At 41.1% G+C, this 17,078-nt stretch overlaps 1 protein-coding gene and 1 pseudogene across 14 annotated transcripts in view; one reads left to right on the top strand and one right to left on the bottom strand.

The window, feature by feature from the left end:
- The window catches only part of Add1 (adducin 1), a 71,257-nt gene that overhangs the window by 32,547 nt on the left and 21,632 nt on the right, over window positions 1-17,078 (top strand). For all 14 annotated transcript variants that reach the window (XM_038322712.2, XM_038322731.2, XM_038322723.2 and 11 more), the window contains exons 3-6: window positions 3,994-4,156; window positions 9,733-9,884; window positions 16,226-16,306; window positions 16,531-16,680. In XM_038322712.2, the coding sequence (XP_038178640.1) occupies window positions 3,994-4,156; window positions 9,733-9,884; window positions 16,226-16,306; window positions 16,531-16,680 (546 nt within the window). The remainder of the gene's footprint in view (window positions 1-3,993; window positions 4,157-9,732; window positions 9,885-16,225; window positions 16,307-16,530; window positions 16,681-17,078) is intronic.
- LOC119818718 lies at window positions 8,031-9,589 on the bottom strand (annotated as a pseudogene).

The raw sequence follows: 17,078 nt of genomic DNA, 5'->3' as shown, positions 1-17,078 counted from the left end.
AAGGACATGGGGAGTCCCGGTGGTGCTACAATGACTGTGGAGGTGCTTTACGTGGAGCTTTTTTTAACCTTGCTACACACTGTCCAAGAGCAAGGACCCGGTGCTTATGAGGATTATGTCCGAGAGCTCTGGGAGTTTGAGGAGGAGGGGAAATGTTCTTGAGGTGCTGGATGAGAAGATGACAGGAGAGGTGGAGACACTGGTGGCAGGGCGTGAGGACAGCCATAGTTCTACCAAGTACAAAGAGCTCGTCTAGAGTATTAAATGGCTGAGGACATTCCCATGTCCTGAGCCCGTGCCTTGCCCTGTGTTCTGTGTGATTCAAGAAGCTTCCTAAACCGGGTGGTGGTGGCGCACACCTTTAATCCCAGCACTCGGGAGGCAGAGGCAGGCAAATCTCTTGAGTTCGAGGCCAGCCTGGTCTACAAGAGCTAGTTCCAGGACAGGCTCCAAAGTCATAGAGAAACTCTGTCTCGAAAAACCAAAAATAAAATAAAATAAAATAAAATAAAATAAAGCTGAACTATCTTTAATTTAAAAAAAAAAAGAAGCTTCCTAGTGTTTATGACCCCTGGGAAAAGACCAGATTTATTGATTAGCTGCTAGTAGGATGCACATTCTCTGAGCCAAATTTGAGATTGCACGTAGGAGGGATAGGGGAAAGACTTTCAAAGGGGAAGACCTTCAGTAGCTATGCAAGCAAGTAAAAAACTATTCTGTTCTGCCAAGTTTTTTTTTTTTTAAAGATTTATTTATTATGTATACAGCGTTCTGCATGCCTGTATGCCAGAATAGGGCTGCAGATCTCATTATAGGTACCTGGGAGGTACCGTGTGGTTGCTGGGAATTGAACTCATGACCTCTGGAAGAATAGCTAGTGTTTTTAACCTCTGAGCCATCTCTCCAGCCCCCATCTGACAAGTTTTTTTTTGTTGTTTTTTTTTGTTTTTTTTTTTTTTTGTTTGTTTTGAGACAGAGTTTCTCTGTAGCTTTGGAGCCTGTCCTGGAACTAGCTTTTGTAGACCAGGCTGGTCTCAGACTCACAGAGATCTGCCTGACTCGGCTTCCCGAGTGCTGGGATTAAAGATGTGAGCCACCACCGCCCGGCTTTGTTCTGCCAAGTTAAGTGGTTAAAGAAACTCAAAACAATCATTGGGTATCTGTGTAAGCAAGTTACAGAAGAAAAAAAAGTTAGTCATTTAACAGCAGGTAGGCAGTCATGGTTGTGCATTATTGAGTAGGGGTCACTGAGTCAGGGGTATTGGGGACTCCATGCACTGGAGTCAGAAATGGATGGTGCGTACCAAGATGGATGGGTGCCTAGCATAAAATGGAGCTTCTTTAGCCACCACACTAGCCAGCTGGCGGTGCCAGCGGTGCGGCTTTCTCTTCCCCCTCCCTTTGTTTCATTTTTGTCGTTGTTGTTGATGTTTTTTGAGACAGCAAACTATCAGGGTTTATCACAGTAGCACATAAGATCCTTGGGCAGTGATTGCTGGCTAGAGGTAAAACCTGGTAACCATGTGGGTGTCTCCAGGCTCTTCCTCTTCACTATGATGGTTGACTCCATGCCAACCATTCATATTGCATATAAACATCACCTGAAAGAGCGATAATGTAGAAGACCCTCATAACCTGCTTTTTCTTTACTTAAGGCTTTGAGTTCCTGGAGTTGTGTTGTCTTACCTATCTCACTCAGTCTTCAGTGCCTAACACAGGGCCTGAGGGTAGCACATTGGAATTGGATTTCCCATAGATGCATATGTAGATTTGGAAAGCATTGAAATGGATTGTTTTAGTTTTCAGACTGAGGGTTCATGAGGACAGGAAGCCTTTTAAATTGAGACATAAGCATATCACCGTGCTCAGCTTTTTATTTTATGTTTTCCTTTTTCTGTTTTTTAAAAGTAGTTCTTTTTGTAGCCCAGGCTGGGATTGAGTTTACAGCCCCTGGTGACCAGTAGCCTGTGATGCTCGGTGATGGGCAACTTCCTTAGTCTCTGTGCATGTGTATTTATATTCTCCTGCATTATGCTTTGATAACAAAGACAGATCACTAGCTGTGTTTTGCTGATTTATTTTACTGCCTTCGTCTTTGTTTTTCTTCCACCGTTTGACTAACATAAGCTATGAGCACTGACTGTGTATCATGAGGTGGTAGATCCTGCCTGACACTTCTTGACACCATTCAACTAGCAGTCGTGCATTTGCTTCTTGTGCACTCCCTCTGGGTGGGGGATGTACTGGACTGCCCTCTGGCTGTTTCTTTCAATAAGTTTTCAGATTAAGCAATGAAAAACTACAAATAAATTTAATTTGGAATCACTAAGTAATTGCATTAGATAGATCATCTAGTAACTTTGTGTTATCTGAGATATCATTTATAATTATTTGAAAAAAGATTTATTTCTTCATTAGCTTTTTGATAGGTTTTATCAATCTGAGGAAAGTTAAAAATATCTGAGTTAGGCGTGATGGCATTTACATATAATCTCAGCAGTCAGAAAACCAAGGCAGGAGGATCACTTTGAGTTCAAGCCTGGTCTACGTAGAGAGCTTCAGGTCCGCTGTGGCTAAGCAGCTGCTAGACTCGTTTCCAACAAAACAAAACCATGACAACACAGAGAAACCTATCCTATTACAATAACAATCCCATGTTAAAATCATTATTTATTATCAATTTAGTGCATGTTTTTAAAAATATTTATTTATTTATTATGTATACAATATTCTGTATGTTTAGAATATTCTGTCTGTGTGTGTGCCTGCAGGCCAGAAGAGGGCACCAGACCCCATTACAGATGGTTATGAGCCACCATGTGGTTGCTGGGAATTGAACTCAGGACCTTTGGAAGAGCAGGCAATGCTCTTAACCATCTCTCCAGCCCTTAGTGCATGTTTTTGCCTAATTTAGGATTATTTTTAATAAAAGATAAATACAGGGTTTCTTCAGATGCTTAGTTTACAAGAGTCTCACTATATACCTCAAGATGGCCTTGAATTTGCCATCTTCTTGCTTCTGTTTCCCAGATGCTGGGATTTTCAGGTTTGTTACCATGCCCAGCTTTCTTTTTCTACTTAAAGAAAATTGTTTTGAGATAGGGTCTCTTGTGCTGAGATTGTTCTTGAACTTGTTCTGTAGTATAGAATGATCTAGAGCTGATCTCTTGCTTCTGCCTCTCCTGAGGACAACAGGCATACACTACCATGTCAGCTCTTTTTCTACTTTAACCAGGCATGTCCCTATTATGAAGAAAATGCTAGAAAACACAAAGTAGAATATAAAAATTACCAATAATCCTGTTACTGAGAATTATAATTATCATTTGATACATTTTTAATCTTTTTCTAGTTTAAATTCCCATTTTGTCTTATAAAAACTGAATTATCTTTTTACTCAAAAATACATTAAGAGGAATTTATGCTGTTTAATTTTTAAGATTTTTCCCATTGAGTACATCTGTAAAATTCCCAGTGTGTCAAGTCAATTCTTTAATTTCTTGAAATGTGGCTTACTTTTTAAAATCTGTGATGCTGAGATTAATTACCTTATGAATAAGTCTTTAAATACATTCCTGATTATTTTCTTAAAATAGATTTCCATGGATTGAATTCTGTTGTAAGTTTTTTTTTTTTTTTTTCTTTTCTTTTTTTGCTTTTTGAGGCAGGCTTTCTCTGTAGCTTTGGAGCCTGTCCTGGAACTAGCTCTTGTAGACCATGCTGGCCTAAAACTCACAAAGATCTACCTACCTCTGCATCACGAGTGCTGGGATTAAAGGCGTGCACCGCCACCGCCCGGCCTGTTGTAAGTTTTAAGCTTTTATTTTGTTAAATTACTTACCAAAAAGACTATACCAGGTCATCCTCTCAGAAGTGAAATGTGAGTGCCCTGAGTGCTGTTCCAGCACTGGATGAGAACAAACATTTATCTGATAGTTACACGTGCATTCTGGGCCCCCAAAAAGTGCTTGACTATTTTAATATGCATTGTAGGCCTTCTGTGAAGAACTGGAATCTATGATCCAAGAGCAGTTTAAGAAGGGGAAGAATCCCACAGGCCTGTTGGCATTGCAGCAGATTGCAGACTTTATGACCGCAAATGTACCAAATGTCTACCCAGCAGCTCCACAAGGAGGAATGGCTGCCTTGAACATGAGTGAGTAGTTCCTGACTTTGTATGCGATCTGTAACTTTCTCATGTGAGCCACATGAGTATGCAATTGTACATTACATAATATTGTTGTTATTGTTGTGTTTTGTTTTTGCGGGATTGCTGGGATTAAAGTTGTATACCACCACCACTTGAGTGTATTGAGTATTTTGAAATCTCTGTTAATCATAGTAAAAGACAGATGGCAAACTTGAAGGTGTTTTGAGTATAGAGGACTCATTTTCTGTAAGCCAGTGGGATTCTGTTATTTCTTATTCTTCCATTTACTTTATTTTTAATTAACATTAAATTATTGTGCATGCCTTTAATTCCAATACTCAGGAGGCAGAGGTAGGGAAATCCCTGCGAGTTCAAGGTCAGTCTGGTCTACCTAGTAAGTTCTAGGACAGCCAGGGCTGTACAGAGAAACACTGTCTTGCAAAACAAAACAAAAGAAAAACAAACAAAAAAAAAAAAGACTATTTCTGGGGACAGGAGAGATGGCTCAGCAGTTAAGAGCACTGGCTGCTCTTCCAGAGGACTGGGGTTCAATTTCCAGCACTCACATGGCAGCTCACAACTATCTGTAACTCCTGTTCTAGGGGATCTCAAACCCTCACACAGACATACCTGCGGGCAAAACACCAATGAACATAAAATAAAAATAAATAAATTACATATACATAAAAATGGCCGTTAGAGTTGTTCATGTTTTGTGTGTGAGGCCAGGAGAGGCATTGAAGAAGGGTGTGAGTCACCACATGGGTGCGGGACTGGAGCTGCAGTCCTCAGCCAGAGCAGCCAGTGCTCTTGGCTGCTGAGCCAGTCCCTAGTCAACATTTCTTGTCACCGTTGTCACTGTTGCTTAGAAAAAGTGAGAAACAGAATTTCAAAGCCAAAGCCATGGTAAACATGGGTGAATGTAAGTAAGCAAAGATTAGTGTGTCTTGCTCATGTGGAACATTACCTTGGCTGTTGACTTTGTAAGCGTAACCTTACAAGGTAGAACCCAGGGATAGGGCTGTTATCAGTACCTTTTTTAGTGGGGCAGGTCACATCCTGCTTCTTCGGTGGTCTGGGCAGGAGTTCCTGGAATGGGCTTCCTCCCTCCTAGAATTCTACTGTGCTCATTGCCCTGCCTCTACTTCCTGTCTAGTTGACTTGCTCTGTAGGACAGGGGATTCAGTGTCATTCTCTGATGAGTTAGTTAGATGGTTAGCTCTGAGTGAGAATACAAGGTACGGCTTCAATTAGGTCTCCTGACATTTGCTGCTTACTTGTCTGTTGTATTCTTAGAACTTGCCTGGGACCGGATGGTGACCAAGTGTTAATGAGTACAGAATTTGAAGAATTGTTTAATGTACTAGCATGAAATCTAATGGCCACTAGCAAGGCATTCATGTTTCCATAGACGACACTGGTATGGGTTAGATGATAGGAGAGTATATTTCACTCATACATTGTCTCCTCATTATAAATACATTTTAGTAATAACTCACTGTTATTTAGATCTAGTACAGAAATGTACATCCTTAATTGTTTTCAGTACTATGTAGAATATATTCAAACTCATCATATTTGATGTTAATGATAGTTTTTATAGATTCCCTTTATTGAGACTGTTTCTTCTATTTCTAATTTGCTGAGAGGGTTATCCTGAAGGAAGTTGAGCTTTATGAAATATCTCTCCATCTATTGAAACATTCACATCTGTGTGGTTTTTTAATTTTAATATTGTGAATTTTGATTTTTTTGTTTTTGACTTTTGTTTTCTTTTGTTTTTTTAGACAGGGTTTCTCTGTGTAGCCCTGACTGTCCTGGAACTCACTCTGTAGACCAGGCTGGCTTCAAACTCACAGATAAGCCTGTCTTTGCCTCTCAAGTGCTGGAATTAAAGGTGTGGGCCACCACTGCCTGGTTTTAATTTTGTAACTTAAAGAGCCAACTTTTGATGGATGAATCAGGATTTTAATTTTTTTTCTTTATTTTTGCCATATATCTTTAATATTACAAATTTCCTTTTTATGTACAAATTTTGTTTTGTTTTGCTTCTTTTATTGATTTTTATTGAGCTCTGCATTTTTCTCTGCTCCCCTCCCTGCCTCTCCCCTCCCCCCTTCAATCCTCACCCAAGGTCCCCATGCTCCCAATTTACTCAGGAGATCTTGTCTTTTTCTACTTTCTACTTCCCATGTAGATTAGATCTATGTAAGTCTTAGTGTCCGCATTATTGTCTAAGTTCTCTGGGATTGTGGTTTGTAGGCTGGTTTTCTTTGCCTTATGTTTAAAAACCACCTATGAGTGAGTACATGTGATAATTGTCTTTATGTGTCTGGGTTACCTCAACTCAAAATAATGGTTTCTAGCTCCATCCATTTTCCTGAAAAATTCAAGATGTCATTTTTTTCTGCTGTGTAGTACTCCATTGTGTAAATGTACCACATTTTCCTTATCCATTCTTCTGTCGAGGGACATTTAGGTTGTTTTCAGGTTCTGACTATGACAAACAAAGCTGCTATGAACATAGTTGAGCACATGTCCTTGTGGCGTAACTGAGCATCCTTTGGATATATACCCAAAAGTGGTATTACTGGGTCTTGAGGAAGGTTGTTTCCTAATTTTCTGAGAAAATGCCACACTGACATCCAAAGGGGTTGTACCAGCTTGCATTCCCGCCAGCAATGCAGAAGTGTTTCCTTTTCCCCACAACCTCTCCAGCATAAGTTGTCATCAGTGTTTTTGATCTTGGCCATTCTTACAGGTGTAAGATGGAATTTCAGATTTGTTTTGATTTGCATTTCTCTGATGACTAAGGATGTTTAACATTTCCTTAAGTGTCTTTCAGCCATTTTAGATTCCTCTGTTGAGAGTTCTCTGTTTAGGTCTGTACTTCATTTTTTTTTTTAATTGGATTATGTGATCTTTTGGTGTCCAATTTCTTGAGCTCTTTGTATATTTTGGAGATCAGACCTCTGTCTGATGTGGGATTAGTGAAGATCTTTTCCCATTCTGTAGGCTGTGGTTTGTCTTGTTGACCATGTCCTTTGCTTTACAGAAGCTTTTCAGTTTCAGGAGGTCCCATTTATTAATTGTTTCTCTCAGTGTCTGTGCTCCTGGGGTTCTATTTAGGAAGTGGTTCCCTTTGCCAATGTGTTCAAGAGTACTTCCCACTTTCTCTTCTATAAGGTTCAGTGTGGCTGGCTTTATGTTGAGGTCTTTGATCCATTTGGACTTGAGTTTTGTGCATGGTGATAGATATAGGTCTATTTTCATTCTTCTACATGTTGATATCCAGTTATGCCAGCACCACTTGTTAAATATGCTTTCTTTTTTCCATTTGATATTTTTTGCTTCTTTATCAAAGATCAGGTGTTCAAAGATGTGTGGATTGATATTCGGATCTTCTATTCGGTTCCATTGGTCCTCCTGTCTGTTCTTATGCCAAGATGAGGCTGTTTTCAGTACTGTAGCTCTGTAGTAGAGTTTGAAGTCAGGGATTGTGATGCTTCCAGAAGTTCTTTTATTGTACAGGATTGTTTTGGCTATCCTGGGGTTTTTGCTTTTCCATATGAAGTTGAGTACCGTTCTTTCGAGGTCTTTGAAGAATTTTGCTGGGATTTTGATGGGCATTGCGTTGAATCTGTTTGTTTTGCTTTTTGAGACAGGTTTTCACTGTGTAGTCCCAGCTGCCTATAGACCAGGCTGGCCTTGAACTCACAGAGATCCTCCTGCCTCTGCTTACTGAGTAATGGGATTGAAGGTGTGTGTCACCGCTGCCCTATATTATATAAAGTTTTTAAGTCTTTACCTTTAAATTATAGTTTTTGCATGATTAGAAAGGAGATTGTACCAAACAATGTTGAAAGAAGAATCATTAATTCTATGCCTTTTCTTTTATCTGGTCACTCAGAAATATAATACTACAAGCTATGATTGTTGCTTGCTGCCTCATGTTATTTTTAGCCATGTGTTCACCATAATCCACTTTCCATTCCACAGGTATTCGAGCCCCTTTCACATACTGACATACCACATTTCTGAGGCCTGCTCATAACGATAGTCTGTGCTGTGTTGACAGACGTTACCCATTTGGTCCTCTTCACTGTCCCCTGATCCCCATATCTCATTTTTTGCTGGAGAAAATATCATTACAGGGTTTTTTTTCCTGTTTGTTTCATGACTTGGTCCTGGCATCTAATGACAGGGTCCTGGTCTACTTGCCGAAGTAAATGAACATGATTCAGAGATCTATCTTCCTTCCTTCCTTCCTTCCTTCCTTCCTTCCTTCCTTCCTTCCTTCCCTCCCTCCCTCCCTCCCTCCCTCCTTCCTTCTTCCTTCCTTTCCTTTCTTCCTTCCTTCCTTTCCTTCCTTTCTTTTCTTCCTTCTTCCTTCCTTTCCTTCCTTTCCTTTCTTCCCTCCCTCCCTCCCTCCCTCCCTCCCTCCCTCCCTCCCTCCCTCCCTCCCTCCCTCCTTCCCTTCCCTCCCCTCCCCTCCCTCCCTCCCTCCCTCCCTCCCTCCCTCCCTTCCTTTCCTTCCTTGCCTTCCTTCCTCCCTTTCTTTCCTTTCCTCCTTCCCTCCTTCCTTTCCTTCCTTTTCCTCCCTTCCTCCCTCCCTCCCTCCCTCCCTCCCTCCCTCCCTCCTTCCTTCCTCCCTTTCTTTCCTTCCCTCCTTCCCTCCTTCCTTTCCCTCCCTCCCTTCCTCCTTCCCTTCCCTTCCCTCCCCACCCCTCCCTCCCTCCCTCCCTCCCTCCCTCCCTCCCTCCCTTCCTTTCTTTCCTTCCTTGCCTTCCTTCCTCCCTTTCTTTCCTTTCCCTCCTTCCTTTCCTTCCTTTTCCTCCCTTCCTCCTTCCCTTCTCTTCCCTTCCCTCCCCTCCCCTCCCCTCCCTCCCTCCGTCCCTTCCTCCCTCCCTCCCTCCCTTCCTCCGTCCGTCCCTCCCTCCCTCCCTTCCTCCCCTTTCCTTTCTTCCTTCCTTTCATTCCCTTCCTTCCTTTCCTGCCTTTCTTTCTCTTCTTAAAATTTATATATTATGTATTCAGTGTTCTTCCTGCAAGTATGCCTGCAGGCCAGAAGAGGGCACCAGAGCTCATTGCAGACGGTTGTGAGCCACCATGTGGTTGCTGGAGCAGTGCTCTTAACCACAAAGCCATTTCTCCAGCCCCAGAGATCTTTCAAGAACCAAACTGCTGGCTCTTTCAGATTCATGTATTACAAACTCATGAAATACCCATAAGTCAAATCTTTGAAATATGGCTTCGGTTTTCCTTACAGACTTCTTGTAGCACCCGACAGCCAGTCCCCACCCCAACCTACCCACCACCCCCTGAGGCTGTAAATTTCCTTTTAATCTATTCTTTACTGCTTCTCCCAAATTTGACTACCTTTTTGTTACCTATTTCTGAACTATATATTAATGCCAGAGAGAACATTCTTCTTGTCATTGAAGTTTTTGAAAATTTATGGTCTAATATGACAATAAATAGTACTATGGTAATTGATTTGCATTTGACAAATGGAAACAATAAAATACCAATAAAGTTTTTAAAACAAACAGAAGTTTGACTTCTGTCTTTCCTTATCCTAGGTCTTGGTATGGTCACCCCTGTGAATGACCTCAGAGGCTCTGACTCAATTGCGTATGACAAAGGGGAGAAGCTGCTGCGCTGTAAACTGGCAGCGTTTTACAGACTGGCAGACCTCTTCGGGTGGTCTCAGCTGATCTACAATCACATCACAGTGAGTACTCCAGACCGTGACCGAGTGATGCTCATTAGCCCTCTAGCACCATCCTTTCTCCACTGCATAGTCAGTCTCTTTGGAGTCCTTACAGGACACAAGAATTGGCAAGTGTGGGTTCAGAGTTGTGAGAGTAGTTCTTTAAAGCATCTTTCTTGCATGCCAGCCTAATAAATGTTTATCAAAGTAGAAGCAGTTTCTAAAATTCATTTATGACTTACAAATCTAACAGTATTTTCTTCCTGACTCTGGTCGAAGCTTCTCTGTTATGTAGAAGGAGTGGCGGGGCTGTGTCCTGCCACCCGGCTAGCTTTGCCCAAAATAATTACACGGAAACTGTATTTATTTAAATACTGCCTGGCCCCTGGCCCGTTATCTGTAGCTTCTTATTGATTGATTCTCATATCTTGCTTTAACCCATATTTAGTAATCTGTATAGCACCACGAGGTGTGGCTTACCAGGAGAGATCTTAACCTGCGTCCATCTCAGAGAGGAGAATCATGGTGACTGCCTGAAGCGTCTCCCCTCTCTTTCCCAGAATTCTGTTCTGTCTACTCCACCTACCTAATTTTCTGTCTCTTAAAGGGCCAAGGCAGTTTTCTTTATTAATTAACCAATGAAAGTAACATAGACAGATAACTCTCCTCCATCACTGTTATGCTTGTGTTTTTACTTTCTCTAGTTTTCTTCCTTTTCCCAACATTATCAGGGCCTCTCTGTTCTGCAGTGTAGATTTGTAACAAATGTTACTGGCTGTCTGCTCTCTCTGTACTAACCATTGTTCCAACTCAGGTTGTATGGGGGACTGTATGAGTCCTGCCCTTGTGCATGGTTCCTTCTGTTTTCTAACCAATCAGCCCATCCTTTATTCTGTTTATATTCAGCTTGTTTTCATGGCCCATCATCTCAGTAATGCTCTTTGCTAGTTTTATGGTGCCTGAATTCAATCCCTGGGACCCACGTGGTGGAAAGAGACGAAGGACAGACTCAGTGGAGTAGTTTTCTAGCCTTCCCACAGGAGCTGGCACGTGCTCCTTCTTCCTTCAGTAAATAAATAAATAAATGTAAAAAAAAATGAATTCAAGTTTGTTCTTGACTGTATTTCAGAGCTAGTTTGAGCTAGCTAGAGTTTCACATGTTCCTGTCTCAATAAACAATACATAAATCCAGAGAACAACACCCTGCTGCCCTTCTTTGAGTTCTTTGAGTAACCGCCTTTGCTGTGTCACAGAAGATAGTGGCCCTCTCTGTCTCTGGCCACACTGTGCCTGGCTGCGAGTCACATCGCCTCCTTCTTCCTAAACGCCTAAGGAGCACAGCTTGCTTCCCTTTTCCTCATTCTTCTGTAGTTTTTCTGGCTTGTTTCAATTTCTTGTTGTTGGTTTTTTTTTTCATTTAGTTTTTTTCACTGGATTTAAAAAAACTTTACTTTTTGTAAACTCTGCTTTTTCTCTGTGTAGCTCTGGCTGTCCTGGAATTCGCTCTGTAGACCAGACTGGCCTCAAATTCAGAGATCTATCTGCTTCTGCCTTCTGAGTGCTGGAATTAAAGGTGTGCACCACCACCGCCTGACTAAAACTTTACTATTTTTTTTTTTTTTTTTTTTTTTTTTTTTTTTTTTTTTGGTTTTTTCGAGACAGGGTTTCTCTGTGGCTTTGGAGCCTGTCCTGGAACTAGCTCTTGTAGACCAGGCTGGTCTCGAACTAAAACTTTACTATTTTTAAAAGTTTGTGAGGGCTGGAGAGATTACTGAGTGGTTAAGAACACTGACTGTTCTTCCAGAGGACCCAGGTTCAATTCCCAGTACCCATGTGGCAGCTCACAATTGTTTGTAATGCCAAGATCTGACACCTTCACAGAGACATGCAGGCAAAACACCAGTGCACATTAAATAAAGTTAAAAAAAGAAACTTTCTTTTTAAAAAATGTTTGTGTGTGTGTGTATGTGTGTGTGTGTGTATATGTGTGTGTGTGTGTGTATGTGTGCATTCCTGCCTGCCTATGTATGTGTCTGTGCGGATGCTCAAAGAGGCCAGAGAGATGCGTATGATCTCTTAAAACTAGGATTGCCCGTGGTTGTAAGCCGCCATGTGGGTGCGCATACTGAACTTGGATCCTTTCGAAGAGCAGAGAGCATGCTTAACCAATGAGCCATCTCTCTAGCCCCCCACATTTACTAGTTTTTGAGTCTGGTTTTTTTTTTAAGTTTTATTTATTCATTCATTCAGTTATGTATTTATTTATTATGTGTACAGTATCTGCCTGCATGTACACCTGCATGTCTGAAGAGGGTGCTATATCTCATCATAAATGGTTATGAGCCACCATGTGGTTGCTGGAAATTGCCAGATCCTCTGGAAGAGCAGTCAGTGCTCTTAACCTCTGAGCCATCTCTCCAGCTCATAGTTTTTGAGGCTGGTCTTAACTTAGTATGTGACCCAGGCAGACCCCCAACCTGCAGTATTGAATTTTTAAAATTATTATTACAATGCCTGCTTATTATAACAAGTATGCCTTATGTATGTGTTACAGATGTCTAAAGAAAAACTCATACTCCTGCCAAACTCCTATTTGTCTTGAGGTAGCCAGTGCTGTCTATTAAGCAGCTGTGTAGATTGCTTGAGCCTTTTCTCCATATATATATATCTCTGTGGTGGTTTTCCACATGTGAACTCATGATTAGTGCTCGCTCCGTTTAGCTGCTTTCTGGGTTCAGAGGAATCTCTTGAAGCTGAGGTCTGGCGCTTTCCTTGTTAGTAGTGTGTTGTGCTGCTCTCTCTTTGCATTGATCTGTACTGCAGATGCCGAGTTGCCTCCTTCCTGTCTGCTTGCTGCATTGCTGTTAAAATGAACTTTTCAAAATGCAGGCTGTGTGCTTGTTACCATGTGCTGCACCCTTGTGTGGGGTAGAGTGTTATCCTTCCCTCTTCCCATGAAGCAGTGACTCTTCTCAATCTGTGTCCAGTCCACTGGAACATCAGCTGTATAAGCAGAGCTGCTGTGTAGCCTGGCTGTGGCCTGGCACAGTGTAGGTGTACCCTCAAACATTAAGTGGTGACCAGCTCTGGCTGAACTAAATTACTTGAGGAAAATTGTGAAAAAGAATTCCCCAGAAACTTTTGATGGCTGAGCAGTAGGCCCAGTTAGCTTAGTTCATGTGCCAGTGCACATCCTGGCGTGCTGGAAAGTGCTGGCCCTTCCGGAATGTTACACTGGACGGAAAACTCAGATGGAGATTTAATGGTAATTGGTTCCATGCAGATGTTACAGCTGTAATATGAATAGAAAATTTAGTCCCTGGTTTTAACAGTAGCTTCATTATTTGTGTGTTTTTAAGATGCTTTGTATAACTCACCCTGTTATGAATGCTGTTTTAGTGACTTGGACTCAGATTATAGGCGTTCCCCTCTCCCTGTAATTTGTTTGATGTTGACAGAATTAAAATGCCAGTTAAATGTTTACTGTTCTGTCTTTAAATGTCTTTAAGTGTTCTGTTTAGTTATTAATATAGAGTTAAAAAATAATCCGTTAGCAAAAAGATTTTCTATATGTTATGAACTAGAACCAGAGTCTTTGAAGAAGAACCCCCCCCCCCCCCCTCCACACACACACCCGGCTTGGCTTTTTAAATTTTAGAGTGTTTTGTTAAACACTTTTATGTCACATTTATGACATCCATTTGTTTTGCCATTAGACACCATCACAGCATCTAGATATTCTTATGTAGATACTTAGCAGGAAAGAGATATTAACAGTATCAGTGCAAAAGTGCTAAGAGGTCATTCTGTCCTTTCTTTGTAAGAGGGTCAGGGATTTTCTGCTAAGGGGATTTGAAAGTGCTGACAGGTGTTGGCGGCTTGGAGAGGTTCATCTGACTTAGATCTTTAACATTGTGTCAGATTTAGAGAAGCCTTCCAGATGGGGAAGGACAAGCCAGGGTGGCCCAGCTGGGATTTTGGGCTGAGGCCCTTCTTGGCGACCCTTTGCTGGGCCTTTCTGTCCTGCATTAGTTAAGTTTTAGCACTGGTAAAGCCTCACAGATGATTGCTTCAACTCTAGTCTGGAGTTCACACTCGGGCCAGTGCACAGGGTGTGGGAGATATAGTTTTGATCTCTGCAGCCATACAGCCCACTTCTTCCTTCTTAGTGCTGAGGTGTGTTTGGTATTTAGGAATGGCTGAGGGTCTGAGGTTCTCTACCCTCATTTACAGAGAAGAGGTGGTAGCCAAGGGTACAGACACAGGGATGACTGTTGAAGAAGCCTACTTTGAAATGCTCTTTTTTCATTGGATGTCTGAATTTTGTGTGGAATCCCTTTTGCTTTAGACTAAGAAATTTATATTTAAGTGTTTTATATTAAAACATGTAAATCTGTTAAGCTTACAATTGGTTTTATATATTACTGTTATTGTTTGAGAAAGGGTCTCACTGTATAGCTCTGGCTAACTTGGAACTTGCTATATAGACCAGGCTGCCTCAGGGGGAAAAAAAAGGACAAATAACTATAAAATAAACAAAAGACAAGAAAATAACTTTATAGAAAAAGTAAAATATTTCTTCATAAGAAAAATTGTCCAACTCATTAGTAACCAGGAAATGCTCTTTCCCTTCCCTCCCTGTCCTCTACAGTACTGTGCTTAAGCTTAGCTAGTATTACGGAGTTTGTTAACCAGTAACAGGTGTATGACATGCTTCTGTTTAGTCTATAAAAACTTTTTGAGACAAAGTCTTACCTAGGGGCTCTTGAGAACTCAAGGTCATTCTAATTTAGCTTCCTTCCCAAGAGCTGGAATCACAGGCATGCTTTGCCTTGCAGCCTTGTAGAGAGGCACTTAAGTCTATCCCCAAATTATTGCTTATGAAAATTTATTGTGGGATCAATAAAAGATATCTTCCTTTTCATTGCTATATTTCTGGTATATGCTGGATATATGATGCCTTTTTGTGCTGAATGAATTGTTGTAGAGATAGACACACACAGAAAAATCAAAAGATTGTGTTCTTTTGTGCTCATCTTTCCATCATTTTATAGGTTTGTGTGTTATCAAAATCTAATTTGGAACTTTTACTCATTATTTTATGTGTATGTGTGTTTGCTTGTCTGTGTTAACACTATGTGTGTGCAGCTATCTGTAGGAGGCTTTTTCTTTTGGGCCACCAATCAGCTCCTAAATCATGACACAGAGACTTTTTTTCTAGTTAGGAATGCTCAGTCTTATCTTAATGCCTGTTTCTCTTCATCTGCATTTGCTTTGGGACTTTCCCCCTTTCTTTCCTTCTGTACATCTTACTTTCACTGTTTCTTGTGTCTGTCTGTCTGGCAGCTGCCTAACTTCTAGGATTGGGTGTGTCCCAGTCTTTTCCCCTTGCTCTCCCTGGAATTTAGAGTTCTCCTCCTGTTTATTCTGTGAACCAGCCACACTTATCCCTCTCCTGTTGACTCGTCAGCTTTTTATTAGACCAATCAGGTGCCTTAGTCAGGCAAGTTGAAACAAATGTAACGTATTTTACATAATTAAACAAATGCAGCGAAACAAATGTAACTCATCCTAATATAAATGCAGCATAAACAAATATAACACACCTTTACACAGTTAAAGTAGTATTCTGCAGCATAAACGCCTGTAACATATCTTTACCTAGTTAAACAAATATTCCACAACAGGTATCTACAGAGACCAGAAGTGGGGTAGGATCCCCTGGTATTGGAGTTAGTAGGTTTTTTTGAACTGTCTGATATGCATTCTGCGAACCAGACCTGGGTCCTCTGCAAGAGCAACAAGTGCTCTTAATTGTTTAACCATTTTTTTCTAGCCCCTTGAAAAACTTTTTTTTTTTTTTGGTTTTTCGAGACAGGGTTTCTCTGTAGCTTTGGAGCCTGTCCTGGAACTAGCTCTTGTAGACCAGGCTGGCCTCGAACTCACAGAGATCCGCCTGCCTCTGCCTCCCGAGTGCTGGGATTAAAGGCATGCGCCACCGCCGCCCGACCCCTTGAAAAACTATAAAGGGTTTTGTTTTTTATTACTCTACTTCTGAGGATGGCACCATTTTGCCACGAGACTGATGACCACAGAATAACTTTACAATGACTAATTGGCATATCAGAGGGTGAGTGCTGGGTTGTTTGGCTTGTTTCCTTTAAAGTCAGTTTTCATTGACATGACAAGTATGTATTTGACAATTTAATTGCTGTACAGTATAGTAAATGTTCACTTATTAGCTTTGTGATAGACTGTATGCTTTAGTTCCTCCGTAATCATTCACCTGTGACTCTGTGTTCCATAAGTGACACAGTTAATTATAGCTGGACTTCTGTGCTAACTCAGGTATTTTCCCATAGACCAGAGTGAACTCCGAGCAGGAACATTTCCTCATCGTCCCCTTTGGACTTCTCTACAGTGAAGTGACTGCATCCAGCTTGGTGAGAATGCCCTTCTCTTTGGCATTGTGTTATAAAGATTGTATTAGATCTTGTAAGTGCTCTCATGTCTAGTTGCAGCGCCTAATTGAGTATACAAAACTGGTTAGTTTAGAGAGGAACCTTTGAAAGAAGTTATAGACACTTTGAACTTGGCTTTCAGTGTTTTCTAGTAAGAGTACCTTGAAGTCATCTTGAAAGTTAAAGGTTTGCCTCTTTGTTTGCAGGTTAAAGTCAATCTACAAGGAGATATAGTAGATCGTGGAAGTACTAACCTGGGAGTAAATCAGGCTGGCTTCACATTACATTCTGCAATTTATGCTGCACGACCAGATGCTAAGTGTATTGTGCACATTCACACACCAGCAGGGGCAGCGGTGAGTGTGCCATGCTTGGAGCTTTGTAGGTTTCATTTCATTTATTTATTTGGTGTTTTGTTTGTTTGTTTTGTTTTGTTTTTAAAACAAGGCCTCACTTTGACTTTGTATCTCTGGGTATCCTACTCACTATATAGACCAGGCTGGTTTCAAATTCACAGAGATCCACTTGCCTCTGTCTCCTAAGTGTTGGGACTACAGGCATGTGCCACTGTGCCCAACTTTCTTTGTATATTTTAAAGCTCTGACTTGCACTTGCTTGTTATAGCAAGCAAATAATTCTAAATTGTTATGTATTTTATACATACATACATACATACATACATACATACATACAAAATGCTTAGAGCTAGGGAGATGGTCAACAGATAGGAAAGAATATTTACTTCTTGAACAAA

This window comes from Arvicola amphibius, chromosome 1, assembly GCF_903992535.2.
Source record: "Arvicola amphibius chromosome 1, mArvAmp1.2, whole genome shotgun sequence".
NCBI lineage: Eukaryota > Metazoa > Chordata > Mammalia > Rodentia > Cricetidae > Arvicola > Arvicola amphibius.
The sequence above is the reverse complement of the archived record's forward strand: the minus strand, read 5'-3'. Positions and strand labels throughout refer to the sequence as shown.